This window comes from Fimicolochytrium jonesii, assembly GCF_025526975.1.
Source record: "Fimicolochytrium jonesii strain JEL569 chromosome Unknown EV422scaffold_7, whole genome shotgun sequence".
NCBI classification, from domain to species: Eukaryota; Fungi; Chytridiomycota; class Chytridiomycetes; order Spizellomycetales; family Powellomycetaceae; genus Fimicolochytrium; species Fimicolochytrium jonesii.
The window spans coordinates 319,815-347,087 of record NW_026515674.1 but is presented as its reverse complement, the minus strand read 5'-3'; the positions used below and the strand labels follow the sequence as shown (position 1 = coordinate 347,087).

The 27,273-nt window shown below is 53.3% G+C and overlaps 8 protein-coding genes across 8 annotated transcripts; 4 read left to right on the top strand and 4 right to left on the bottom strand.

Annotated features, from left to right (window-relative positions):
- Positions 1-11: 11 nt before the first annotated feature.
- Positions 12-2,486, bottom strand: EV422DRAFT_566163 (uncharacterized protein; the record flags this gene model as incomplete). Its single annotated transcript, XM_053072394.1, has 2 exons — positions 12-155; positions 1,038-2,486. The coding sequence occupies 2 exons, from the start codon at positions 2,484-2,486 to the stop codon at positions 12-14; spliced, it is 1,593 nt and encodes a 530-aa protein (XP_052926782.1).
- Positions 2,487-4,315: 1,829 nt separating this feature from the next.
- Positions 4,316-6,083, top strand: EV422DRAFT_399881 (nucleotide-diphospho-sugar transferase). The gene is made up of 4 exons (XM_053066938.1): positions 4,316-4,378; positions 4,467-5,263; positions 5,333-5,706; positions 5,774-6,083. Exons 2-4 carry the CDS (start codon positions 4,662-4,664, stop codon positions 5,884-5,886), a joined length of 1,089 nt encoding a protein of 362 aa, XP_052926781.1. The 5' UTR covers positions 4,316-4,378; positions 4,467-4,661; the 3' UTR covers positions 5,887-6,083.
- EV422DRAFT_399899 (uncharacterized protein) lies at positions 6,027-7,535 on the bottom strand. Its single transcript, XM_053066939.1, has 2 exons — positions 6,275-7,535; positions 6,027-6,229 (listed from the first exon to the last, which is right to left on the bottom strand). The coding sequence occupies exon 1, from the start codon at positions 7,405-7,407 to the stop codon at positions 6,394-6,396; it is 1,014 nt and encodes a 337-aa protein (XP_052926780.1). The 5' UTR covers positions 7,408-7,535; the 3' UTR covers positions 6,027-6,229; positions 6,275-6,393.
- A 5,681-nt stretch (positions 7,536-13,216) lies between these two features.
- On the top strand, positions 13,217-14,418 carry EV422DRAFT_505301 (uncharacterized protein; the record flags this gene model as incomplete). Its single annotated transcript, XM_053068480.1, has 4 exons — positions 13,217-13,680; positions 13,702-13,799; positions 13,878-13,971; positions 14,046-14,418. The coding sequence occupies 4 exons, from the start codon at positions 13,217-13,219 to the stop codon at positions 14,416-14,418; spliced, it is 1,029 nt and encodes a 342-aa protein (XP_052926779.1).
- A 333-nt stretch (positions 14,419-14,751) lies between these two features.
- On the bottom strand, positions 14,752-16,072 carry EV422DRAFT_399787 (uncharacterized protein). The gene is made up of 5 exons (XM_053066937.1): positions 15,942-16,072; positions 15,733-15,868; positions 15,448-15,673; positions 15,239-15,372; positions 14,752-15,173 (listed from the first exon to the last, which is right to left on the bottom strand). The coding sequence occupies exons 2-5, from the start codon at positions 15,781-15,783 to the stop codon at positions 14,961-14,963; spliced, it is 624 nt and encodes a 207-aa protein (XP_052926778.1). The 5' UTR covers positions 15,784-15,868; positions 15,942-16,072; the 3' UTR covers positions 14,752-14,960.
- Positions 16,073-16,089: 17 nt separating this feature from the next.
- EV422DRAFT_399774 (cyclic nucleotide-binding-like protein) lies at positions 16,090-20,038 on the top strand. The gene is made up of 9 exons (XM_053066936.1): positions 16,090-16,700; positions 16,813-16,885; positions 16,947-17,163; positions 17,230-17,676; positions 17,756-17,973; positions 18,070-18,307; positions 18,389-19,132; positions 19,212-19,480; positions 19,552-20,038. The coding sequence occupies exons 1-9, from the start codon at positions 16,358-16,360 to the stop codon at positions 19,559-19,561; spliced, it is 2,559 nt and encodes an 852-aa protein (XP_052926777.1). The 5' UTR covers positions 16,090-16,357; the 3' UTR covers positions 19,562-20,038.
- A 772-nt stretch (positions 20,039-20,810) lies between these two features.
- On the top strand, positions 20,811-22,648 carry EV422DRAFT_524111 (Frag1/DRAM/Sfk1). Its single transcript, XM_053069966.1, has 2 exons — positions 20,811-21,424; positions 21,719-22,648. The coding sequence occupies exons 1-2, from the start codon at positions 21,274-21,276 to the stop codon at positions 22,435-22,437; spliced, it is 870 nt and encodes a 289-aa protein (XP_052926776.1). The 5' UTR covers positions 20,811-21,273; the 3' UTR covers positions 22,438-22,648.
- Positions 22,649-22,658: 10 nt separating this feature from the next.
- EV422DRAFT_399654 (velvet factor) lies at positions 22,659-24,363 on the bottom strand. The gene is made up of 4 exons (XM_053066935.1): positions 24,178-24,363; positions 23,413-24,057; positions 23,238-23,335; positions 22,659-23,167 (listed from the first exon to the last, which is right to left on the bottom strand). The coding sequence occupies exons 1-4, from the start codon at positions 24,303-24,305 to the stop codon at positions 23,073-23,075; spliced, it is 966 nt and encodes a 321-aa protein (XP_052926775.1). The 5' UTR covers positions 24,306-24,363; the 3' UTR covers positions 22,659-23,072.
- Between the last annotated feature and the right edge of the window lie 2,910 nt (positions 24,364-27,273).

The window sequence follows — 27,273 nt, the reverse complement described above, 5'->3', positions numbered from 1 at the left end:
AAGGTCGCTTCTCACAAAAACGATGTTTGCGGCCGCCCAAAGACCTTTGCGAAAGCTTCCGTTCCGGTCTCTCTCTCAATGGTGGTTTGTCTATCAACGCCGCCGGGCTCAGCGTCGGCGGGTGTGTAATGACTACAGGCTCGGCGAGTCGGAAGCTGTCGAATGAGTAAGGTCAGTCAAGGGGGACCAAAAGGGTACTCCGGGCAGCTTTCGCAGATGTGACTGAGTGGAGACTTTTCGCCCGGCACCAGTAGCGCCGTCTGAGAGTATGTATGTATGTACTATGTATATGTATTGTATGTGCAGGGATATTCGAATGCCGGGATGAAAACAAACGTCATGTGCGTTGATCTCGAGTGGAGGACAGTCTTGCGGAAGACCATTTTTGCGTTGTCGGACAGCTCAGCTCGGTGCGTCAACGCGTCGCCGGAAGGCCGAGAAGACCCTGGAGAAGACCGGGCTCCTTCAGGCATACCCCAAGAGCACACAGTGTCCACAGTACATGTCCAATAGGTAGCTCAAATGGCGCATCAAGTTTTTTTATAATATGACCACGTACAATGTACAGTACATCACGACAACTTCTCCATGGGTTCACCACAACTCCCCTGTCTATACATCGGGAAGGCCAAAAACTCGTTCGCTCGCAAAAACGACGATGTACATCCGTCTCCAAAAACAACTCGCATGCCTAGCGTCGAGTTTCTCTGCCATGAATCCTTCTCCCGCGCCCAATAAGTTATATGCGATGGGGTGTTGCGAGACAAGTTTGCGCGCAAGCCCCCCGGTGGTAAGGTGTCTGTCTATGTATAAGCCGTTGCGATCCGTGGTGTCACCGTCTATATCGGATAGCTGCGCACGGTCGATTCGTATGAGTTCTAGGTTTTGATGAGGTCCGAGTAGCAATCATAGCGTGCGTTCGAGCCCAATCGAGAATACGTTAGGAACTTGTCGAGTTGTTTTCGCAAGGGTTGTCCAAAAAATATAACGCGAGGGGATATGGTATAGTGCTGAGATGTCTTTCACATAGGTTATACCATCAGCGGCGCAGGTGCTTCGTCGGTGACCACTGAGTCTTCTTCCGGAAGCCCTGGAGTGGACGGTACATCTTGTACTTCTGCGGCTTCTTCGGAGTTGATTTCGGCGGTTTCCGCGACCTTTTGGCGCTTGCTCGGTGTTTCGTTGTTTGCAATCATATCTTCAAAGCTAAGGGCTGATCGCTTTCGGGAGCCTTCACTAGGTGTGTCGAGGCTGGCAGCGATCTTTGCAGCAATAGCAGGGTCGCTCAGACCGTCGAGAACTTCCCGGAATTTGACGTTCTCCTTGCTCAAAGTGTCGAGTTCTTGAACGAGAGAGTTGGCCAACGATACCGCCTCGTCCCTCTCTCGCCACCAGAGTTCGCGTTCGCTCACCCACGCCTCGCGATCGACGACGAGACGTTCCGCTAGGCACTGAACTTCCGCGAGACGCGCGTCGGCTTCGGCAAGACGGACCTCGAGCGAATCCGATTGTGCGGCTTTGGCTTCCAGTTCCTTAACATACTGCTGACGACGCTCTCGGAAGGCACGCTGTGCGGTACGATTTTGTTCGGCGCGCCGAGCGGATGTCTTGCGTTCTGCTGGGGTCGTCATCATGTCTGCCTTGTTGTTGTCGGGATGTGCAAGTGCCGCCGTTGGCGAGGAAGGGTCGGTCTTGTCAGAGCCGGATGCACGTCGAGATTCTCCTGAGGATTTGGTTCGGGCGCTCTTTGATTGTGCTTCGGGTGTTTCAGCGTTGAGTTGGCGTTGCAGTGCTTCCTTATCGTCGTAATCAAACCCCATCGGTGATTCGATGATGGCAGCAGCAGCGGCCCTCATCATGCGCAAGCGAGCGTTGTTTGCAGTCTCGTAGCTTAGATCGGAAGCGGATATTTGTGGGTGCCTTTGAGACGACGCGGGGTGCCTTTGCTCGACGTGTTCGAGTTGCTGATGATGGATGCGTCGAGCCTCGGCTGCTGCGTGCTGGTAGATCCTGTCATCGTCAGCGAAGTGGAGAGCGTTGTGTGAGATATGGTGAAGAGGGTGCTCTGGCTGGAGCGGATGAAGCTGATGACTTGCTAGGCGACTTCTGCTGCCGAGCATGAGCGGACTGTGACGCGTTGACGAACCCCGACTAAGCGTAGGCGAGCGGGAGTCCATCGATATCGGACTTAGCCTCACGGCGGCCCCCATATCAGCACCGTGATCGTAGGGTGCGTGCATCAATGGTGGATGGCAGAGCGCTCCAGCGTCCATGTGGCTGTTGCCGTAGAAGGAATCTTGGTACATGCCGTACATGCCGATATGCGAACTAGGATACATCGAGTGATGGAACTGGTCGTGCACGTGATGGGGTTCAGCTGCCGGAGAGGTCGCGTCGGCTAGCGAAGAGAGATGCTCGCCAAATTGGTGCTCGTCACCGTCGTCAGTTCCGAGAAGGCCGCCTGGTGCTCCGTATGGTGAGTCCATCGTGGCTGGGTACGCGAGATGAGGGTAAAACACGATTTCTTGACGGGCTCTATTTATTGCGGGGTAGGGCGAGGTCGGAAACGTAAGATCAGCACGGCGTAACATATTTCGGCAGGAAGCACAGAACTCCAGGAAAGACAGCTTCGGGAAGATGAAAGTACTGAAGCTCACCTCAAGAGGCACCACCAGGAAATATCAAAGGCGGGGACGAGCGTGGAACGAGATACAAGTCCAAGGGGACGTGTGTGCTGTTGAAAAGGCTTACGAGAGAAAGACGCGTGGGCGAGAATCCGGTAGCGATCGCGCTGTCCCGAGTAATTTCGGCAGGATGTTCAGATGGACGACGAACGGAGCAAGTATCAGGGACGGAATGGGCAAGAGACGAAATGGTACGGTAAGCTAGCGGGCTCTGCGCTACTGTCCGGTCGCTTTATAAGCTGCACTGGACATGTACGGAGAAGCGTTTGCCTCGAAAAAGTTTGTTTCTGATCTCAAACCCCGTTCAAAGCTCATGAGAAACTCTCGTAAACATGCGAAAACGCTCTAAACTTTCATGACATGGATTGTTTGTCTTCCATCTCGCTTGATTACCAGAGCCATCATTTGCTGAACCCCTCGATGATGCCTGCATGTGACCCATGGACTGCTGGGCTGCCTGGCCTGGGGCCTTGGGCTAGCGAGCAAAAGGAACATCGGCGTCTGAATCAGAGAAGGGCAATGCTCAGAGTCTCAAGACGCACAAGATCCAGATCGTCTAAAAAACAGCGACTCTGGGAGACCCTACATCATGCGGGACTTCGGGGTTTGAAAATCCAGGAAGTTAGGCATACCCCTGGGGGGAATAGAAGGTTTTCGGTCAAAAAAACGCGTCGTTACGTAAGCGTGTTCAACATTGTTTCCCTGGCATGTTCAAGTTTGTTCTCGCGCCAGCATATCGTGTAGGACCTTCCTCATGGGGACCCGAGGAGGGAACCCGTTACTTCGAGGAATGCCCGACGTCAGCCATACCTATCTCCGCTGGTCTTCGAAAGCTGGGGTCCCCTCTATATGTGCAAACTCGGATTAAAACAGTACAATGCTTTGGAGATACCGCAGCCTCTCTCATCTTCCGAGTAGACATGCCAACTCAATGTAGTAGAGCATTGGAAAGGTTTCGTCGTCTTCTGTAGAAAACTCGGATCCCGCCATTTTGAGACCCTCTTGGAACTCTGTACTGGCCTGAGATGGGGACCGCGCCAGAAGCAACGAGCGCAACCGACCATGAAACAAAACGATCGTTGAGCCCTGTCGATCGTCGAGACGAAGTAAGCAAATGACGTAGTATCCGCATTTTTTGCGAGACGGCGGACAACGGTTTCCGCCAGCGGCTACTGACTTGAATATTGCTTGCGGTTGTCAAACCCATCGAGGGATGTAAGTCGGATAGAGTATTCCGCTAAATCACAAGCCTCGGTGGGGAGAATCCATGTAGGCGAAGTCTGCAAACTTGGGTACGTGCCGACTTCGTGATGCTGCGTGGACATGTAGGAAGCAGCTGAATGATTACCTCTCAAAAGTTGACGCAGATTCATATAAGCTAAAGTAATTAAGTGATAGTCGGATCTCTGGATGTAATCCTCACCCGACCAACACGGATGGTCATAACGGCATTGACCGTCGTTGGGATTTAACCGGCTCGGCAAAGAAATGGGTCCTTTTCACATGGAATAATCGCACACACAGCCAGCCACTTGTTGGGGGTCTAGTTAATTGGCGCTGCCCGAGTTGGGGGTTCCATGCAATGGACAACATACTACTGTAATATAATTCGCTGCCGAACAAGAAAGAAGGGCGAAGTCCGACAACGGGACGAAGAAAAGAGAGCGAGTTATAGAATACTGTTCAGACGTCACGTGAGAGCACGAGTCCGCTGCATTCCAATTCATGTTTGCGAAGTCCGCGGTGCTGTAACGTTCCAAACTGATACGTTCGTCCGGAAAGACGAAACAGAAGCTTCGAACGGGACGCTATCCCATCAGCGTCAAGCCCGCGGGCACGTAAGCAGCGTTCTTGGCAGCGCTCTTGGCGATCACCCCTCGTTCACGGCTCACAGGCGACGGAGAGACATGGCGGCCAACAGCAGAAGGAAGGGTACGTTACGGCTCGTTGGTCTTTGGGTTAATCTTAAGTTTGTTTATGACGGCGAGCGACCGATTCCGGGATGGAGTCATCGACACGTCTTGCAACATCACTACTAAGCGGACACTAAGTGGACACCAAGCCGACACCAAAGCAACTCATAGTCATATTCATATCGGAATGGCGGGTCGACGATTGTTTCTTCTTCTTTCGGCATTATTCTTTGGGGGAATCATAACAACACTCATAGGCAGTACTTACTACGGAACCAGCGAGTTACCGCATTCCAGAGCAAGTCGAGCGCCTCGTCCAGAGACCGGCCCGCGAAACGAACGAGTGCTGGCGCAAACGAGTGCCGAAACCCGCAGGCTTGCTTATGTCTTCTACGTTACAAACGATCAATATGCCTGCGCCTCTCTTGTGTTAGCGGATTCGATTGTGAAAGCCGGCAAGCGGCCGGATATCCCTTTTACCGCGTTGTACACAGATGAAGTTTCTGAGTCGTATCGGAACAGGCTGTTGGGATCTGGAATGAAGATACAAAGGGTGCAAACTGTCCGCACAAGTACAGGGGACCCGACGTGGGCGACGTCAATGACGAGAAATATCGTTTTCAACATGACCGAGTACGACCGTATAATAGTACTAGACAGCGATGCGTGAGTGTAGCGATGGTTTCTTTTTCAATGCCGTGTCGAGACCCCTCTAACCACATTACAACCCGATAGGCTTGTAATCACGTCCTTGGATTCGTTGTTCGATCTCCCATCATATCCATTATATGCAGCACGCGCCTACTGGATCAAGCAACCTTTTTTCCAATCTACGCTCTACGTGATCGAGCCCTCCACGGCCTTGTACGAGAAGCAAGAGAAGGTCTTCCTCGAGGCTTCTGCAAAGGGCGAAACCCTTTTCGATATGGACGTTGCAAATCGCGCGTTTGGCGACATGATCGGGCTATTACCAGGAACGATCGCCACGTTAAATGGCGATTTCAAGGCTCCAAAAACAGGCCCGTCAGCGGCCAACCCGCTGATTACCGTCGATCAAGCAGCAAAGAGCCCCAAGTATGTTCACTTCAGCGAGTCTCCGGGGGGAGGATGTAAGTCTTTTGCTTTCGTTCTGAATACTTTCACGGAAGGCGAAGTAACGATTCCTTCCTGGATCAGATGGCAAACCCTGGGGACGCGGGCGGTCGGTAAGCACCAATCCTGATTCGCATCCGCTTTTCGAGGAACTCTTCCACAAGTTTTGGGCTGGACAGGACAAGTTGTGCGGGTAAACCTAGGGTAGTCATAGTCTGGGCGAGTGATATTCCGTCAAATTTTTGGAAATGCACTACAACAACTGCTCGGACTTGAATGCTGCGTGTTTTTTTTTACCGACAAGCGAATCCCAGTCCAACAAGCCGCCCCCGGCGGTGCGGGGCAGAAAAGATGGACGAACCAGAGTTGTTTTTGAGATGATTTATTGTATGAATCGTACTAGGCGCACGGCGAGGTGTGATAGACGAATACAAGATGCAGATGTGAATGAATGTGAATGAACGTGAATGTGAAATGCAGGGGTATGAATGCAGTGGGTCTATAATGCTAGGTATGATGAATGATGCTATGATGAATGATGTGATGCTCTAAACTGTATGAATGCAGGTCCAAAATGTGACTGATGTGATATGATGGAAGGGTATAGGGCTGGAAATATGCAATGGTGTATCGCGAGAAAGAGATCCTTCGTCGTTCGCTCTGCTCGGATCACCCGACGCGCGGTGTCGCTTCGGCCTTTTCGCTCAGAGAGCGGTAGGGGCTGGGGCGGCGGTTTTCTTCTTCGGGCACCAGAGGCACCGCAGGCCCTTGCACTGGGGGAGGGCAAAGTTGGCTGCACAGCACGTGTCGCAGTCGGCCTCGACCTCGGCAGGGGGTGTGACGACGGGCTTTGCAAGCTTGGGGCACCAGAGGCACTTCAGGTTCTTGCATTCGGGGAGGGCAAAGTTCGCGGCACAGCACACCTCACAGTTTGCGGTTGCAGGGATTTCGGCGACGGGGGTGGAAACAGGAGTCGGGACAGCCGCGGTCTTCTTGGGGCACCAGAGGCATTGGAGGTTCTTGCACTCAGGAAGGGCAAAGTTGGCAGCACAGCAGACGTCGCAGTTGGCCTTGGCCTTTTCAGCGCGAGCCTCGAGAACGGGAGCTGGGGTGGCGGTGGTAGCAGCCGCGGTCTTCTTGGGGCACCAGAGGCATTGGAGGTTCTTGCACTCAGGAAGGGCAAAGTTGGCAGCACAGCAGACGTCGCAGTTGGCCTTGGCCTTTTCAGCGCGAGCCTCGAGAACGGGAGCTGGGGTGGCGGTGGGAGCAGCGGCGGGTTTCTTGGGGCACATCAAGCAGCGGATACCCTTGCATTCCTCGGTAGCGAAGTTGACGGCACAGCACCTCTCGCAGATGGGCTCGGCAGCGGCAGTAGGGACGACGGCGGTGGGCTTGGGAACAGCGGCGGTGGGCTTGGGGCACCTGAGGCAGCGGACGCTCTTGCATTCCTCGGTAGCGAAGTTGACGGCACAGCACCTCTCGCAGATGGGCTCGGCAGCGGGAGGAGTGACAGCGGTGGGCTCGGGAACAGCGGCGGTCTTCTTAGGACACATCAGACAACGGATGCCCTTGCATTCGTCAGTCGCGAAGTTCACAGCGCAACATCTGTCGCAGATGGATTCCGCGGCGAGGGCGGCGGCGCCAGGGGCGACGGGAGCGGCGGCGACGAAAGTAGCGCACACGGCCAAGGTGGCGAGGATAAAGGTGGAGAAGCGCATTGTTGAAGAGAAGAGAGGGCTTGTGAGAGCGAGAGAAGGGAGTTGAAGTGGATTGCTTTTGTGATGCTGCTTTGGTTGGTGATGATGATGGGGAAGAAGCGAGCAGTCCTGCCTCTTTTATAGCCGATGAAGGTGCCGGACAACCGTCCTGAGCGGCCGCTGCTTCACCCTGTCCATGCAGACATGTACAGACCGGCCATCAGTGAGAGGGAAAAAATCAAAAAAGAAAAAGCGAACACAGACTCGTAATAACTTCCTATCAGCTCGCTCTCAGCTCCGAAATGAGGCTTTGACGATGGCTACATCTGGCTGAACTATTTTCCAAATGAAGGCGTTGTGGGGTCGCCTTTCGTTTTTCTTTTGGCTTCTTTCCTCCTGTCCGCTCGCTCCAAGATCTAGACCATGCACACGCAGACTACCTACAGGACCAGCCTCACGTAAGTTACTTGCCCGTTTTTCTTTCGCAGCTGCCCTCGTCAGCAGAGACGCGTGCAAATGTTGTTGAACAGCAATTTTGGCTGTCCGGCTACTACCTACGGACGAGGCTGACACGCATGTGTGTCCCCAAGAGAACAAAAAAAAGGAAATTTGGACAGCTTGTCAACAGCGGTTGATGTCCGCACCACGGACCAGAATCAGATGGACCCTACCCAGGCAGCAAGCGTGAACGAGCCGCCCATCGGCCGGATTCCCGCTCCGATTCCGATTTCGGTGACCTGACGACCAGATTATCTCACAAACATCATCAAAAGTTGTCGTTTGTACCACCCAGAACCAGCACAGCGCTGAATTAGTTGTGGTCCGTCGGATTTTTTCATTTTAAGCTCACGCTGCCATCTTTCAGCTCGTGAGATTTGATGGCGCGGAGGTGGGGTAAGTGGGGACTCGGGAGTGTACTGTACAGTTTTTTTTTCGCCGTTTCGGCCCGTCTCATCCCGAATGCAAAAAGCTTGGCCGCCCAGCGGACGAAGAAGGCCAACCGCTGCCACCTAGGCCTCATCAGCTTGTGCCGCCTAACGGCAAATTTCCAGTTGGTTCCAGGGCTGTCTTCCTGGCCACTGACTTCATCAATTGCGACATGTTCCGACGAGTCTGGGCGATAATGAGACGAGACGAAACGTTCATCATCCCTCATCAGAAGTAACCCTGGGAGCGGAAACATGAAGCGGGCGGACCAACCACCGAGAACATTGCCGTGGTGCCGGGCGGAAATGAACCCGCCTGCGCACCTCATTTCAGTTTAATTTCAATTTCAAGCTTGTGCTGCTTGCCACAGTGTGCATGGACTATTGTACGCAACCGCCATTTGCAGAGCAGAGCAGCCGCAGCTACCATGTTTGTATACACGATGGAATAACTTCGAACGGACACACATCATGGACAACGTGGGTGCACGAATGGTTGTCAACCCTCATCAAGAAAACAGTCTATTTGAAGGATTATTGCTGTCGTTCAACTTGTCGACGTGAGCGGCTCAGTGTCATTTGTGGGCCCAGGGGAAGTCGCAGTGCACTACTGTATATGCAGTCTATGCATGCAGTATGCGGCTGCGGGCGGCATCAATGTTGCCATGGCTGCCTCGCGGATAAATGAGCTCTAGCTTTCGCCGATTCCATCCGCTTCTGCCGATGTGCGGTGGTCCTTTTTTTTGTCCAGTGCCATGCGAACGTACGGGGGCTAGTCGCCGTTTGCCAATGCTGATGCGCACGCCAAGCGGGGCTTTTTCTGATTTTGATGTAGAGAAAAAAGGAAAATTTGTGAACACAAGAAAATCGCCCCGATATTTGATGGGAGACGTAATCCTGAATTTCTGCATGTCTGGGAACTGATCTGGGAACCCTGCCGAGCGGCCCCCCGCGAACGCGTTGTCCATACGCCAGAAATCGATGCCTTCGTCGGCCAGGAGAAAGTCTCAAAGAATGGCAGGTTTGAACGGCTGCCGTAATGCATATCGGATGTTTTTGCGTTACGGTGATATTCAACACAAAGTCACAACTTTACAATATGGAGCAGCGAGGAGCCTTGGAACAAGAACACACATCAAGAAATGACGTTCAACCAAGCAGATGAGACGACGAACAGCGTCTAAGTAAAGGCCCTCGATGTGAATCAAGGTCTACAGTTCCTTGGTGGATCCTCACCCCTGCCATCCGTCGATCCGCGACGCTCTTCTGCTTGCCAGTCTCTCGTGCTTGCACGAAAACTTCTTCAACTAGGGCTGCTTGCCACTTTCAAAAGGCATGACATGGCTGAGCTCCCATCGTCCATGCAGTTGTATCGGGTCAGCCTGGTTGGAGTTCATCGCTGAGAAGGTCTTGGCATTCTTTCCGAACCGTTTCGAGGTCGAGATCGTCAGTGAGAGGAGGTATATGTTGGACCGTCTGCTTCGATGTGCGAGGGTCGACAGACTTGGGCTTTGAAGTGTCCTTCTTGAAACCCAGCCAGTAAATCCGCATCCCTGGCTGACGTCCAGGCTGACGTCCTTGACCGCGGCATCCCGTCGGCCATCCGCCGGTGCAATCCTGTCAACGGGTGCACGCCACGGCTTTGATGCTTATGACCGGGCGGCAGCATCTAGCTCTCATGGTCAAGAAAGGCAGTTGATATTCGATACATCTTCGTACGATCCTCTCTGAAGCACACAGCCCAGCACACAGCCGACTGTAATGAAAATGTGCAGTATATGTAAGCGTTCTATGTACAAGTGAAACCTATCCACCCTCTCTCCTGGTCGTTCTGTGAACGCTAACAAATCAAACCGAGGGATGAGTCTAAAAAAGCCTGAAAGTCTTCAAGACCAGGGGTATACTTCTCAAGCAAAATCCGGCATGCTGCCAAAACAAATCTATGAATCCAGAGGTTCACAGGAGGGAGAGGGGATATGTATCCACGATCGATACGCCCGAGACGATTTAGTGATGCTGTGCAGGTATGGGAATAGGAGGTATATACCAAAGACTTCCTGTTTAGCCGGCGTAATGTGAAAGGTTCTTGTTGAACTCGATAACGCGCGGGTCGACGCGGACTTTGTCTCGCTTGTAGTTCAGGACCTGGCATTGCGAAGAGGAGAGACCGATGAGGGATTTGTTGCAAACTAACGCAACGCCCAGCGAGATGCGGCTTTTCTGTACATACCTGCAATCCCTCCAACGAAGTGGCTCGTGATAACGCGACGTAGGCTTGACCATTCTCGAATACCCGTCCGAGATCGACTTTCACGCGTTCCAGCGTTTGACCTTGGGATTTGTGAATTGACATCGAGTATGCTAGCAGGAGCGGGATCTACATGAACGTGCATATTAGGCTCGGCCCGCAAGGTGGTTGGCTGTAAAAGTAGCAATGCATACCTGAGTTCGACTGGCAACGACCCCGAGCCCTGGCATCTCACAACTCCATGTCTCGGTCGCCATCTCCATAAGCCTCGATTCTCGGCCTCCTGAAACAGTAAAGTCGACTATCGGATTTCCGCTCTCCTTCTCAAACCCATGGACCTTCCCCAAACTCCCATTGACGAGCTTGTCGTCAATGTTCTTGATAAGCATGACCTGTGCTCCGATCTTCAGTTCCAAAGTTTGCGGAGCCATGAAGTCCTTCAACCGGGCCTTATCGGCGTCGCTTCGCGTGTAGTCCGTTGCGTCAAACGTGCGGCTGGAGCCATTGAGATTTCGCAGGCGGACCGTGTTGGCGTCGTCCACTTGGGTGCGGACGGCGAAGAGTGAGGTGGGTTCGAGGCCATCGCCGAAGGCGAGTTCTCGGGATAAACCCATCAAAATCCTTTCGGATTCGGGGGAGACGATGCCGATGCGCATCTCGTTGAGCAGGTTGATCAAGGTGGAATCCTTCTGCCGGAACACGTGTTTGAGCTGGTGGGAGGATACCATCGCTTTTTGTGAGTATCTTATGCGGGACGTTGTGCCACGAAACAGTGTAGAGTCTCACCTGAACGGTCTTTTTGATGCACCTCGACCAACTCTTTGCTTCGAACGCGAAGCTTGCTTTCCGAGACACTGTTGACCAAAACGGGCGAGTCAGCATCTCCTACACGGACGATGACAGGTAGCAAAGGTAAGAGTGAAGGCAAGACTTACCAGGCGGTAGCTGCATGAAGTCTCCACAAATCACAAGCTGGATCCCGCCAAACGGACTTGAGTCTTTGCGCACTTTCTGCGCAACGTATTCCAGTTTGTCGAAGAAGTCGCCTTCCACCATGGAGACTGAAAGGAAAGTCAATGAGGATATCAGTGACTTTCAACTGAGTGCCTATCCTTCAATTGCAGTCGAAGTATACGCACTTTCATCAATGATCAGGACTTTGGTTTGCGCCCATCGTTTCGCTGTACGCGGGTTGCGTTGAACTCTTCCCGCCAGAATCTCGGCAGGTTCTGGAGGTGCACCAGCGTTAGAGCAGCTGACGAGCCTTGGCTTGGGTGAGGAGTTTTCTGAACCTACCTTGCCCCAATCCGCATCCTGAAAAGCTGTGTAAGGTCGTTCCATTGATGTTGCAGGCAGCTATTCCAGTGGAAGCTGTGCAAGTCAAGCGGGAAGTAAGTACCGGGCTAGGTTTTGATCGAGGAGACGACGTCCAACTAACCAGTTACAGCAATCTCCTGCTTCTTGTACGTCTCGCGCAGGCGGCGTATGATCTCGCGCAATAGCACACTTTTGCCGGTTCCTAGTTCAGACATGTATACGGTATTATTAGCAAGATCAACCTGGATCGAGCGCTATGACTGACCAAACTCACCTGCACTTCCAGTGAAGAATAAGCTCTGCCTCTGCGCTGTCACAAGCGTCGCAACATGTTCCTGCTCCGCAGAAAGCTCGACTGGCTTCCATTTCTCCTTGTTGGCCGCTAAGGCTTGGCGATTACCACTGCTGCCACCTTCCTCCATACTTCTGGAAGGAACCCTCTTCAAGGACGTCTTTTCGGTTTTGGGTTCCCACGGGAGTTGCCGATGAGCCGCTTTACCCTGGTGGCCGCTCGCCCCGGCAGTGTTCCGTGCACCTATAAGATCCGTCAATTTTGTCGACTTGGATGGGAGGCTTGATGGCTGTGCTCCTTCCAGTGTCCTCACGGCGGCTGATTTTGAAGCTGCAGATTGCGCCCATCCAGAGGACCTCTGAGATGCCATTGCCGCTGTTGTAGGTTTGCTGACGGTTAGTGGTGGCGGCTGCGACCATCCAGACGATCTACTGGCTGCAGCTTTAGTCCCACGGGTTGCAGTGGGAGCTGCAAACCTGAACTTGCTCAGATCCACACTAGCCAGGGTCGGCGGCGCGCCTAGGCCCGTATGGCTATTGACAAACGTAGGCACCTGTGGGCGTTTTTGTGCCTGCGGTGGCGGTGCAGATGCAGACACCACCTCGAGACCCGTAAGGTCGATGACCATTTTAGAGCCGCTTTCGCTTTTCTTCAACGCCATGGAAGATCTACTACTAGATTTGATCCCTGTAATTACATCCTTGCAGGTCCTGCTCTCCTCTTGGCTCGCTCTCGGAGAAAGATACGGGGAGTATCGAACGCTTCCGCCTGCCAGAGTCATTTTCCCACGAGTCGGTGCTCCGCCTGCACCATTCTCAGAGTCGCCGGTTGGAGAGGGCAAGGCAGCGGGTCGCCACGCAAAGTTGAGCGGAAGCTGTCGATACTCGCTCTCGTTTGAATTGGGCATGATCTTTGTGCGGACGGCGTGGGAAATAATGGGGAAAAAGGTCCTGGGAAAATGCTCCCTCGTCCGGTCGACCGCCCTCCCTCGTGCGTACAAAAACAGGTCTGTTGAATGGCTTGGGAGCCCACGAGACGACTTCTAATATGCTGCTGTGGCGGCGAACTCGTAGCGTTGTGGAGAGAGTGTGGTTGTCTGCGTTCCAGCTTCTCGATGCTTTGCTTGGGTGCGTATGGAATGGAGGAAGTTGGAGGAGGGCTTGGGGAAAGTGGGCAAAGGCCACGCGCCCGACGGGCAATTTCATGTCCGAAATGCCAAGGGCCACGTCCAGAGAGTCCAGTGTCCAGACTCAGGTCCAGACTCCATGGATCCGTATCGCTTGCAAATCCTGGCAAGCGGCCCCTCTCAAGCTCCTATATTCCACCGCCCATATCCAAAACAAGCCCCAGCTGCATTCGCTCTGCCTTACGTTGCGCAAGAATCCCGAGCGATACTTCTGGATAAAGGATTTCGATATGGGAGACAAATTCAAAAGCTCGGAAACCAACAAACCGGAATCGAGGATTGAATGGGAGCCTCTGATTGCGCCGAAATGCCGCAATTGTTATCAGTGCGCACCCACAACGCGCAGGCTTCTCCTAGAGCTTGATAATGAAGACGCAGACCGCCCTGAGAACGGCACCCAGTTTTATGGTTTTGGATATGGGAGTGGATGCTTATTTTACATTGGTGATTTCCACGATTATTGGCACGATTCCGCAGTATACTCCCTCGCGCAAATTGTAATATGAACATATGCTTCCGAAGCTGCCAAGCTCATAGGCGACGGTGAAATATCTGGCACGTTGCCCTATTTCCCGGGACTGCGTGTCATGCTGATTAGCTCCAGCAGCGTTTTCGAGTATGTGCAATGGCAACTACTTCCCGCTGTCGCCTACGTCCGCACAAAGGTCGACGACCACAACCGCTAATCAGATTCGGGGGCTTCTTGAAAGCGTCGTCGTGCTTGACGTGCACTTTGACCATCCTTACATGTCACTACCGAGGTGGAAGATCCGAACAGCACGCTCATACTCAGATCGCGCCGATGTCATTGTCCGACGATCTCAGCTGCAATCTTGCGGAACGAAGCTGGATCGACGGGTTTGCAGATTCCAACGGGGGCGGCATATTGGAGATCATGTACACCAATATTCGACATGTTGAGCACTACGATGAGAGTATCAGGATGTACGAAATGCAGGCACTGCGAAGCAAGAAGTTCGACGAAGTCCGTCGCATTCGGATCCGAGATGAAAACGACCGCTTGCTCCAGATGTCTTCGCTGTCGGAGCCGGGAGCCGAATGACCCGGCAAACTGTGAATGCTGGCAAGCGAGACTCCTCGGTCACATCTCCAAGACGATTCTTTATGCGTACCACGACAACTGGAGCCTTCTTCGTCAGGCGTCGGTATGGAGAGGACGCGAAGCTGGTCTGGTTCTTTCGCTGCAGGAGCAGGAGCCCGGTGACGAGTATCTTGAGCATACATATAGCTCTTGTCCCTGTAAGCAATGGAAGAGCGTCGGCGTAGAATGCAGGAGAACGGGGTTTAGATTCCCAAAGTACACGAAAGTGGTATAAATACTCGATCATATATATAGATCAATCGGTGACAGCCTAGTCTTTAAATGATTGTCCTCATTCATGGCGTATCTCACATCACTCAGCGGACGCTTTTGTAGTTTGGTAGGCAGCGGCCGGCCGCACTTCAAAGCCGGTGAATGCCTTATTCCGTACATGCTCATGGTGTTTGACAAGAAATTTTCTATACCCAGTTGGGACATGAAATCTGACCGCATGTCTCTCCATATATTTCCATACATTCAACCACCCTGAAACATCTCTCATATTACTCCCCATCCCCTCCAGCCGCCACAGCCGTACCCCGTCCCAAAAACACCTTGTCCCGCTCCCCAAGTTGCATCGTATACGCGGTAGATGTGAACGTGATGCTGGCCGGCAGACCGGGCTGCCCATCCGCAAAGTTTGTCTTCACTACGTGGTCTTGATGGATGATCTTGGATTGGCCATTGAGAATGCCATTGCTCCATGTGCCTTCCAGCTGTTGTGCGAGTCATATGATGAGTGGGTTGGATTGCCAAACCGAATGTGATCAATTTCCCTTACCTTGCTCCCGGATGAAGCTACCGTGTACACCCCCTTTCCATGCCGCACATCATCCTTCCAATGCCCTGAGTATGTGTCTCCATTGACGTATGTGTATCGACCTTCACCATGTCGTTTGCCATTAGCAAAGTGTCCTGCACAGCAAAACCAAGCATCAGCCTTCCAAAAACTTCACCTGCCCGCCCATTGTAAGCATATATGAAACCCACCAACATAAACCGAGGCATCCGGATACACAAACTTCCCCTCCCCATCCCTCTTCCCATCCTTATACCCGCCCGAGTACACCGCCAACGGCTTCTTCCAAGTGTACGTCCCCGTCTCTCCACGCACGCCAGACACGTAGCCGCCTTTGTAGACGTCGCCGTTGGGGAAGATATTGGAGCAGTCGCTGCCGGAGCGCTGGCCCGTGGCGTCGCGGGTGCCGGTGTAGGTCTGTGGATGGGGATTTGGTTTGATGTGATGGGAGAAAAGGCTTCGATATGGTGACTTACGCCGATGGTGGGGGCGGCTTCACCTTCTGCTTCACTCCCGTCGTCGGACATATTGCTCGATTTGGCTTTGCGGGTGCTTTCTTACGGTGTCGATTGAAGCTTTCTGCCTCGAGCTCTTGAATTCCCCTATGGCGCACTTGGCCAAAGTTTACAGTGAGTACGGTCGCGCGCGCGATGACTAAGCAACTCCGCAGTTCTCCTCATTCAACCTTCTTCGCCGAACCCCCGGCAACCAGGAGTTAAGGAGCGGGACACATTTTCCCGGAGGGCTGGAGGCATCCAAGCGGGGAAATCTCAGCCACAGAGCCGGGAAGTGAGCCCCACAAAGCTCAAAATCGCGAAACCGCCAGTTTCCTCCTGCAGCCTCGTTGCTAGTTCACTCGGGTCCAGAGCACAGAGCAGATGTTTGCGTGTTTTGGTTTTCTACGCGCAAGATCTATGAGTTTTTCTGGTGTTCCCTTTCACGCAACCCTCGTTAGATCTAGAGAAGCGCTTGAAAGTTTTGATTTCTCAAAGCCAGCATTACAGCACAGCAAATCGATTCGCCTCCGCTGGTTTCCTAGCAGAACCCTTTCCCTTCCCCTTCAGCGCCCCACCTGTGCAACGTCGCTCACAGACGCCTGCAATGAGTCCCATATCCAGCCCTCCCCCGGAGTACGTGACCAAACCCAACATCGTAGCACCCACCCACGACTATTCTCACGGTCCTCTCTTCTTGATTAGGAGCACCACAGACGGCGGCGAATCAGTTGCCTCAACGCGCCTGACGAGCATCGATGAAGCCCTGCGTGGGTTCCTAGACGACCATGTGCTCTTCAAGAACCTGGACGAGACGTTCATCAACACCGTCGCGGCGTCGATGCAGACGAGGGTGTATGGGGATAGCGCGTATATTATCCGCCAGGGGGAGGTTGGACGCGCGCTATTTTTTATATTGAAGGGGGAGGTGGAGATTGTTTCGGAGGATGGTGGGTATCGATGATGGTTGTGATGAATTGGTGGATCTCATGTCCGCTGTCGTAGACAGGGATTGAATCAGTGCATTCACGAAAGAGTTTAGTGACAGTATTTGTTGTGCAGGCGAGACCGTCATCAATGTCATGAAAGAGCAATCCTTCTTCGGCGAGGTCGGTGTCCTATTCAGCGTGCCACGGTGAGGAAATTTAGAAAGATAAGAGTAAAGCACACAAATGCTAAACTCCACCACCTTGCAGGACAGCATCATGTCGCGCCCGAGGGCGCTGCATCCTCGCCACGCTCACCAAAGACGCTCTGCAAGCGGCTGTCGTAGACCACCCCGAGGCAGCCGACCGCATCCGCACAATCGCCGAGGAGCGGTTCAGCAGCTACCTGAAGCAGAAGGAGCGCAAGGTCTTGGTGGAATTTGGGCAAGAGCTGGCATTGGGGATGACGCAGAGTGACCTGAAAAAGGTAGCATGCTCATTGTACGTCCCCCGCAATGCCGTTCGAACCTCGACACTCACGCAATGTCAACAGATCCCGTTATTCCGTGAATGCAGTGTAGGCTTCCTCCACCTCCTCACCTTCAAGCTCTCCCCAATCCAATTCCGCCAAAACGACAACATCATCAAAAAGGGCGACGCGGCGTCCGAAATGTACTTTATCGTGCACGGCACCGCCGCGGTGTTCAACGAGGCGGACGGGACCATTTTTGCCGAGTTTCATCCGGGCTCCTTTTTCGGGGAGGTCGGCATCTTCTTCGACGTGAAGCGTACGGCGTCCGTGCGGTGTCTAACCAATACGGCCGCGGTGTTCAAGTTGACGAAAGTGGACCTGGATGGGTTGTTGAAGCAGTTTCCCGAGGTTAATGCGCTGATCCAGAAGGAGGCTCAGGCGAGGCTGCAGTATGATGAGGAACGGAGGAAGTTGGCCAAACAGCATGAACATACGGAGATTGAGGTTGTTCGGGACAAGATTAGATCGGTAATTATCTCGGCAAACCATGATGCATATGTATGAAAGGAGGAGTTTCCATGGACCACATGCTCATACCCGAGCCTAGGTGTCGCTTTTCAGGAACGCGGATCTAGGCTTCTTGCATCAGCTTGCCCTGCAAATAAAGATGGTGGTGTGTCAAGCGGGCCAGGTGATCATACGAAAAGGCGACCAAGGAAGCAGCATGTTCTTCGTTCTTGAAGGCACGGCCGAAGTTGTGTCGGAGGACGGAAAGCAAGTCTTTGCGGAGTTTCATACCAATGGCTATTTTGGTGAAGTCGCACTGTGAGTTTTATTGCAGGACTTTCTCTTCCAGCGAAAGCTGCGATTCTGCTTTGAAATTAGCCTGTATTCACATTGAAATGTGCATCCGGCGTACAGTGTTCTAGACGTAGAGCGAACAGCGACGGTACGGTCACGAGGGCGGACAACCTTAGGTGAACTCCACAAAAATACACTCGACGGCGTGCTGGAGCAATACCCCGAGTTCAAAGCGAATCTGCAAGCGAGCGCACAGCAGAGTTACGAGCAGTTTCGGAAACGACAGCAGAATGTGGAGAAGATGGGAGCGGCGAAGGAGGCGTTTGAGATCGAGGCGTCTGCTTCGCGTTTGAAGCAGGTAGGGAATCTATTAGCTATACATGGCGAGTCCAGATTGAAGTGAGTTTACGCAGAGCATCGCTGAAATACCCAATTCCAGGTGCCCATGTTTCAAAATTGTGACGACGCATTCCTCCGAGCCATGGCGCTCGCAACATTCCCACGGCAAGCGCTCGACGGCGACATCGTAGTGCACCAAGGCGAGACTTCGTCGGAGATGTTTTTCGTCGTGCGCGGGCAGGTGCAGATCGTCTCTGAGGATGGAGGGACGGTGTACGATACGGTGCCTAGCGGCGGTTTCTTCGGCGAGATTGGGTTGCTGAAGAACATTCCTCGGACGGCGTCGGTGCGGATCGCGTCGCCGAGCTGTGATCTGATGGTGTTAACCTCCGCCGCGCTCGATAGTGTGTGCAAGCAGTACCCAGAAAGCTACCAGACGATTGTCGTGGAAGCTAACCGCCGCATGGAGAAGATTGAACAACGGCAGAGCAGTCGAGATGATTTGAGCGTGCGAGCCACTGAGGGGCCGGCTACTGTGGCGGCTGACGGGGCAGAGACAGAACGGCTAAAATCGCTGTGGGACGATGCCGCGGCGTCTGTAAAAAAAAGTGTGGAGGCGCAAAAGGCTCGAGACCAGATGCATTCGTTGGCGGGCAAAGCGGAGCCGGAGATCAAGACGCCGAACCGACCGTCGTCGTTTGGCCGGATCTTTTATACACGGCAACAGAAGGCGGAAGTTCCGGAAACCAAGGGTACATCGTCAAAGATCGCGAGCCCAGAGCTGGTAACCCCAGGACAGTCGAGCGAGAATTTAACCGAGGTGCAGAAAGGAGCGGTGCCCAAGGTGAGTTTCTCAATGACATGTGACGGATTTTCGGGGAGCGACTCTCCCTCCCTGACATCCCATCATGACTTTATCCTAGCGCTCATCGTTGGTGAGCTCGTTCCTCAAGTCCCTTCGACCGGGTATACTCAAACGCAGCGGCTCATCCAAGAACCATGCGAGCACCTCTAGCCTGGGAAGCGAGCCAGATATCACCACACCTGTACCTGTCTCGCGGCGCCAATCTACTTATGCTGCGCCCAGACCCTCAGCTAAGCCAACTCTCCAAGAACTTGATGCAAAGATCCAGCGCATCATTCTCTCGTACCTAGACCCGATAACGCGCCTGTCAATGCGGTGTTTGTGCAAGTACTGGAACAACTCGTTGCGCAACCCTATGCATTGGGAGATAGTGAACTTCCACCTCATTTTCAATGCAGCGAGCGCTAAAACGTTTGTTTGCTTCTGGGAGTTGTCTGGAGACCATTTGGCGGGCCTGGATATGACGTCCTGCTGGAAGCTCTCAGATACTGGACTGCAGACAATGGCGAGGATGTGTCCGAATCTGGTATACCTGTCCTTATCAAATTGCTGGAAGTTCACGGACGCCGGGCTCCGTCACGTCACGCATGGGTTGAGGAAGCTCCGGGAACTGGATATCAGCTATTGCGGTCAGCTTCGAGGGACTGCTTTCGCGGGGCACAAACTCCACAAGCTTGTCATTATTGACATCTCGTACTGTAAGCAATTGGGCGACGAGCAGGTGGAGAGCATATTGTCCGGCACGCCGCTTCTAAAACAGCTCAAATGCCGGCGATGCATTCGCTTGACCGACCTGAGTGTGTTCCATGTCGTTCGCTATTGCAGGTACTTTCAGACTTTCTATTCTCTGCATAGTGCTATGACGAGCTCATCATGATACATTCCTTTCCAACAGAGATATATACCTCGTAGAGGCATCCGACTGCAAGAGCTTTACCGACCGATGCCTGAAGTGGATATCCTCCGCACAAGACCTGAAGTGCCTCTCATTGATGTTCTGCTCACGTATAACGAACGCGGGCCTGTACGAGCTGTCTCTCGGCGGCCAGCTTTTCGAGCGGTTGGATTTTTCATACTGCAGTCACCTGACGGACGCATGTGTTGGATACTTCGCGCACAACTTTCGCAACCTACGGTTCCTCTCCATGCGCGGATGCCGGGCAATCACGGACAACACATTGAAGAGTCTGGCGAAATACGCCAGGCGACTTCTCGTCCTTGATCTGATAGGGTGCCCCTTGGTGACCACCAAGGCAAAAGCAGAGTTGGTGAGGCAGCTGCCCGCTGTCGATGTGCGATTGACCGTTCCGGTTGTACCTCTGGAACGGAAGCGGCCAACCGAGCTACAGCTTTGTGATGTCTTTAAAAGCGGGCCAGCGGAGAAGATGAGGCGAAATTTCCTTGTAAACGGACTACCTGCCTCCCGCGAGACATCGAGAATGGAGCAATAGCTTGACGCGTACTGACTGGAGTGATGGATGAATCTATTGTATCTATCTTTTTTTGTTCACATCTACTCTTTCCTGTACGGTCTGTTTTCGTATATCTGTAATATGTTGCATATCAAACGCGTCCCCGAAAAGCGCGAAACTGACGGCATTGAAACTGACGGGTTTCTATTTACCGGATTCCCGGCTCGTTGTGAGTCACCGGATGAGTCATGCGCGCACAAGTGATGTCATGGACCTGTCAGTCAGGTTTCCTCGCTCAATCTCCGCCCGATTGTCTGCCTTTTGGACAACGGGAAAACTGGTGTCTTATCCGCTCTTGGCATCATCGTAGGGGTGGCGGGGTTTGGCCTAAGGTCGTCCGTCAAACAGTCCTGCATGCAGCGTCATTGCCCACATGTCTCCGCCAAACCGGTTGACAAACTCCGCGTCCTCGTCCTATTCCCGGAAAAAGTAGCGAACTGTATATATCTCCAGGCCGTTGCGTTAAGCAGGCGCGAGAGCCGATAGTCTCAACAGATCCCCGCGAGAAGTAGTGTATATAAGTAGGCTAAGGTCGACGAGCGTAGTAGCTCGCCTCCCTCGTAGCAATCAATCCACTCACGAGCAGCTTCTCAAACTTCGTGTTGTCGCCCACTTATCCGGTCTCCATCTCCGCAACCTCATCGAATCATGCCTCGTTATCTGGGTTGGGGCTGGTTACCGCTCTGCGCAACGCTCGCTTGGTCTGCTACAATCCTGACATTGCTAATATTGTGGACTGCAAATGGTACACCGCATTACAAGCAGGATGATGCTGACATCGTTTACATCTCTGATGTTGGTAAGTGGGAGACGAGGGAGGGTTGGTGGGTGGAATGTCGAGTATGGCGAGCGGTTGCGGCGGACGAGGAAGCAGGGGGCTCGGAAGATGGTCAGCGGCGTAGCGAAAGTCATTTGGACCGAAGCGAGCCGTAGGCGAGGGAAACGAGCACAGGCTGCTGTGGGCGAAACAAATGCTCTCGCCCAGAATCCTCGTCGGGAGCGAAGCAAACAGCATATCGTCCTCTACGTTGTCATGTACCTTGCCATCACAGCATCAACATCCGATTCCCGACTAACCAACACATCTATGCAGGCGCAAAATATAAAGCCTTCTTTATCGTCGGCACGGCGACCACAGCGGTCTTCTTCATCCTAACCCTCATCACCGAGTACCGCCTCCGCCGCGCCGAACGCCTCGTCACCTTCCACCACCCTCGCGCAAAATTCGACTCCATCCTTGCTCTCCTCTTTGGCGCCATCTCCGGGATCGCGCTCACCATGCTCGCCGTCTTCGACGCAAACAACCATTCGACGGTACATTGGATCCTGACGCTGATCTTCATTTTCGCGTTGGGCGTCTCGGCCGCGTTCACAGTGGGCGAGCTGAAGCGCTTGTGCCGGATTGCTAATGGTGGGGCCAACGGAGCGGTGGGCGTCGAGGCCGGGTACGGCGCATCACCATCGTCGACCATCACACCATACAACCCGCACTTCGCCCACCAGCTTCGCCGCAGCTTCATCATCAAAACCGTCATCGTCGTCCTCGCCTTCCTCGGGATCATCGCTATGATCGTTCTCATGAGCGTTTGCCGCAACAACACAACCACGGGCCGACCCATAACGGCCAAATGCAACACCTCACACTCTGCTGCTGCTGTCGTGGAATGGGCGCTTGCAGTTCTTGCCGCGGTGTACTTTGCAACGCTGGTGTGGGATCTAAGACAGGCGGTGTTGACGTCGACGAAGGGTGTTGCGAGGCCGGGGACGCAGATGGGGGATCAGAGGGGTTCTGTGGCCACGCTTCAACCCTAGGAGTTGAAGCGTGGCTTTGGTCGCTGGACAAATCACCGCTCGTCGCTCAATGTCATCGCTACGTTGCAGTGGTACCATACCGCCTTCATCGCACCTTGACAATCTCAACATAAACCATTTCCCAACCTTCGATACATGTAGTTTTTTTCACTTTCATTTCTTTACATACGCTGTACCATCAAAACTTCTTTAATATACCCATTACGAGACCTACATGCGCTAACGCAAAACCAGCGGTCCTTGTCAATTGCGTTGTTTGCATCTACCACGTACGGTATCCAAATTGTTAAGTAAACAGCCATGAGGAGGTATAGGCCATAGCGATATATTTTTAAATAAAGGACGAGCGTGTGCTGGCTTGCAATTGGTTGAGACACATGAGGCTCTGGGACGCACAAGGCGTGGTGTGCGGGGGAAGACTTGTCTCAATGAACGCTGCCAATAGGGCTATGGTTGTAAATTATGCACATGTTTGCGTGCTTTCAAAGGGCTAATACGCGTAGAGGATGAGTGACGTTGGTTGCGGAGTAGGGCTGGCGTGGTCTGAATGAGGAAGAATCGTCCGTTGGGGACACGCCGCGTGCGGTATGTAGGATGAGAGGTATCAGCAGAGGGATTCTGACAAGAGTTGGGTTCTATCCACCGGAATCCCAACGTTTGCGTTGATTCCTTCGGCGCAGTGGGATCTTGACGCCTTGGTCAGCAAAGTGGATGCTCAGTTCCGAGGATTCTGCAATGGAATCGAATGGGGGTGAGTAGGACGCCGGAACAACAAGCTACTGGGTCTGTCATTCCCTAACCTTTTGCCCCTGGATAGTCCCTCCCGGTATATGACTTGAATGGGTCCGTGATGATTTCACAAATCGTTTCCGCGGGCCGTTGAGGCGTGGTACGCAGACTACGGGTGAATGCCGAGGCAAAGTTAACGCCTGAACTAACGAACGATGCACTCAGACCCACGGATGCTGTGGCTACCTTGCCAAATTCGTCAACACCATCCGCAACCGAAAATTGCCTTCCACCCGAATGGCCAAAAACGGAAAGACGAAAAAGGCACCTTTCAAGCCAGAGAGGTCGGAGAGGAAGTGACAGGACGAAACCAAGTGTCCAAACAGGGTTTGTTCCCACCGGCTGTGGCCCTCCGATAACAAACTACCATCACCGACGCCCGCGTCCAGCATCGGCTGCGATGACGAGTATGCTGGGTTTGCTAATGAAGAAGGGCCAGGTTCCATTGTATCTCCATCAAGAAGATCAGCTGCCGACTGCTGTCCCAGATAGTACGGGTCGGAAGAAGGTGCTATCGACGTGCTGGACGATGGGCTAGATCTAGAGGATGCTCCTGTCGTCATGTCCGGTGTGGAGAGTGATAACAGCAGCTCGGCGTGTCTGAGGTTGGAGCGGGGCTCCTGGGTTCTGCCCGGGTCCGGTTGTGGGTTGTTCGCGAGCGGGACTTTGGACTTTGCCCGAGAATCCGGTGGGTCTACCCTCCGCTGTTCTGAGTACACTACCGGCGGCATGATGGGTGGTACAACAACGGTGCTTCTGTCCTCCTCGCCTTCTTCTGAGAGCAGGTGTGCGTGTACGACCATCGATGACACGTCGCCCAAGGTATCCAGACTGCCAATGCATGGAATGAAGGACGGTCAGCGCACAGAAATTGGACAGCGACTGCCTTCCATGGGCCAGGATGCAGGTCCACACATAGTGCAGGCACCAGACCCAATATCACATCCATACCTCGTGTCTACTGTCCCACTGCTGGTAAGTATTCCTAGTTGCAGTATTACACATGGATCAACATATGGATAATTCACTTTTTCGCCACTGAAGCCCTGGTTCCGTGCTGTTTCGGGCTGCTGTCGCATCACCAAGCAGTATCTAGGAGAAGAAGTGAACAATCAGATTGAGGACTGGCAAGTTCAGATGATTTTGCGATGTCTTCCGTTGAATCACAACTACGCGTCTCAATCAATCGCATGTGCGGTAAGGGACCATCGCTGTTTGACATTGTTGATCTATTGTCACAACACGTATCGACCCACGGCTCGTCCAGAAGGCGGGAAAAACGCAATGCGTTGAGAAGCTGGGTTCGCAGATCTTAACCCAGCGCCTGGAAAACATCGGACCCTTAAGATGACACCGTCCCGGCTCTCCCTCCCAGCGCCCCATTTCCGCATCCTGTCCCCGACTGCTTGGCGCCCAGCTCCTTCACCTATTCCATCGCGGATATCGACATACCTGAGAGGTTGACTTCTCGAAGGTTGTTGGGATTTCCGCCGATCTTGGCCCGAAGGCGTGGAGACTTTCCGTGGGTTTTGTGAAGACTGTCGTGAGACGGAAGGAGACGCCGTATCCGAAACAGAGACTGACGTTCGCCGAGAAGGATTGTCCGTCTCTCCTGTGAATGCAGGTCCGGTCGATTCTCGAGATGGCGGTTCAGGCGGGGATGGTTCTGAAGGTAAAACGGCATCGACGGAGCTTGGCGCCTCCCGTCGGGGTTCGCTTGTATCGCTAGGCATGCTAGACAAGAGCTATGGCGTAAACGCAAATACGCTGGGAGTGAAGTGAAGGGGGGCCTGCAGTTCGAGAGGAGCTTTCGGCTAGATGCAGCCGCCTGCGCGAATTGTCGCCTCTGAGAAACAGAAGACGATTCGATTCGATGTGGCTGGCGATCCATAAACCTTGACCTGACGACCGAGCGCTGGACAGCAAACGGTCAGTTTCTGGTAGAGTAGTGTACGTAGCTGCATGTCGACGATGTGGGAGGGAACGAACAACGAGTTAGAATACGCTGAAGCAGAGTAAGAAACGGGAAGATTGGTGTTGAAATGTCTCCAGGGCCAGAAGATGACTTATCAACGGCTGATCTGCATCCGAGGATCGCCTAGGGAGCCGCGTGTCTCATTTCGATCAAAGCCCAAACAATGCTCAGTTGGCCACCATTGGCCCGGTCCAGCAAGTCCCAACTCGACGACGTCGTTCCACCGCGGCAAGCAGGCCAACATCCCGAACAAGTATCTGTATCCCGAAGGAAGCGGAGAGCGTACCTTTAGGTGACAGAACGGTAGACTGCCTGCATTGGTGGATGCTTGTGGAGCCCGAGTTGTCACGTAGGTTGCGTGGGAAAATGTGACCCGCCACCCTCGACTGCAACAATATAAGGTGCGTCAAGGTAAATCGAGGCTTCGAGGAACCTAGCCAGAATGTCTGGGAGTCGCTGTGCTGCTACTAGAATTGGGGAAGCGAGAGAGAAAGTGGCTGTTAGATCGACCAGTACCGACGATCGGGTTCCCAGGCAGCGCGGTCATCGGGACCAAGACGAAAGCAGCTCCGCACTCGCCGTAAGTACGAGAGGAGAGCGCATTCGTGCGTTGACTCGACCCATCCACTTCCAGCCTCGATCGGACGCCAGCAGTCAACGACATAGTCCTGTTCGACAACGCCAAGTAGGGAAGAAGTAGGCCAGCAGATCGACGGCGATCCCGTCAAAAAGCAAGACCCCACACACAAAGGGCAGACCCCACAATGAATGCGACAAATGAGTCCATTGCGTTGCTACAAATAGCAAGTCCGCCGATTGAGCACACCAATCGCTTCCGTTTTTCCCACGCCGATTCCCGGCCGCCAAAACGCGACCCATATAGGCCCATCGAACCATCGGCATTGCCTCCGGGGTGGACCGCGCCGACAAAGTGTTCCGTCTTCGCCGATTCGCCACCATTCATGTCCGACCGACGTCGATGTGCACTGTAGATCAACGTGCACAGGGGCGGTTCTCTATTTTGCGTTTCCTTCGCGTACGGCTCCAAAACCATACCAACAGAGTGGGAAAAATTCCCCTGGTCAACGCGACCCTTTTTATCAGATCTGACCCCTGACAGCCACATTTCTCAGCTGGTGCATCATCCCAAGGCAACGTACCTGAACCAGGGCAAATGTCGATTCTATACAACAGCCGTTCCCAATCGTCACAGCGGTCTGAAAACTTCCTTGAAGAGAGCTAGTGTAAAGCTGCTCTGTCTGTAGCGGTGTTGTATGCGTAGCAGGTCCGGTGGCTTGTTGCCGTTGTTACCTTGGGCGCGGGCACTGCTGTTGCGGTCAAGACACAGCGAAGGCGGGAGAAGTGGGTGGGACCGGGATATTCGTAGGGTGAGGGCAGGAAGCGGGTATGCGCAACGTTGAGAGTGCGAAGAACGCGTGCTGCAGGACGTATTATCGAATGGGCGGTTGTCACCGTTGTGTGCGTACTAAAGCCCGGTGCGTGCAGGCTCGTGAAGGATTCGCGCGCTTGTGCGTATTGTTGTTGGGGTATTGTCCTTCGCTGTAGAAGTTGAACGGCAATCCGTGGATCTTATTGACCTAAGACACCCCCCCGAAAGTACGAGTGAGCGACGACAATAATACGTTGCTTTGACAGGATATCCATGAGAACTATTCTCACTCGACGTGTGAACATGGGAACAACATACCTGGACTTTCTGCTTGCAGGTTTGACAAGTGTTTTTACAGTTTTCTAAACACCTTGAGAGGTTCAGCTGAAGATATTCCGCGACGATAAAGAGAAGTGAGCCTCATGGACAACGAGTACAGGAATCCGAGAGCTACAGCAGCTGCCGTATAGATCTAAATCCACAGGAGAACGGCGGTTGTTAGGTCTCACCTTACTGCTCGCCAACTGCTTGGTCGGACTGCCACAATAACCGGTCGATCGATCCCGTCCAATAAATATGAAAGCACCGTGCTGGCGTTTATGCCAACTAGTTTGCGAGAAATCCGAGGTCGAGCTGCCCACACGCCTGCCGGAGACAGGACGAGGCGAAGAAGGGTTATGCT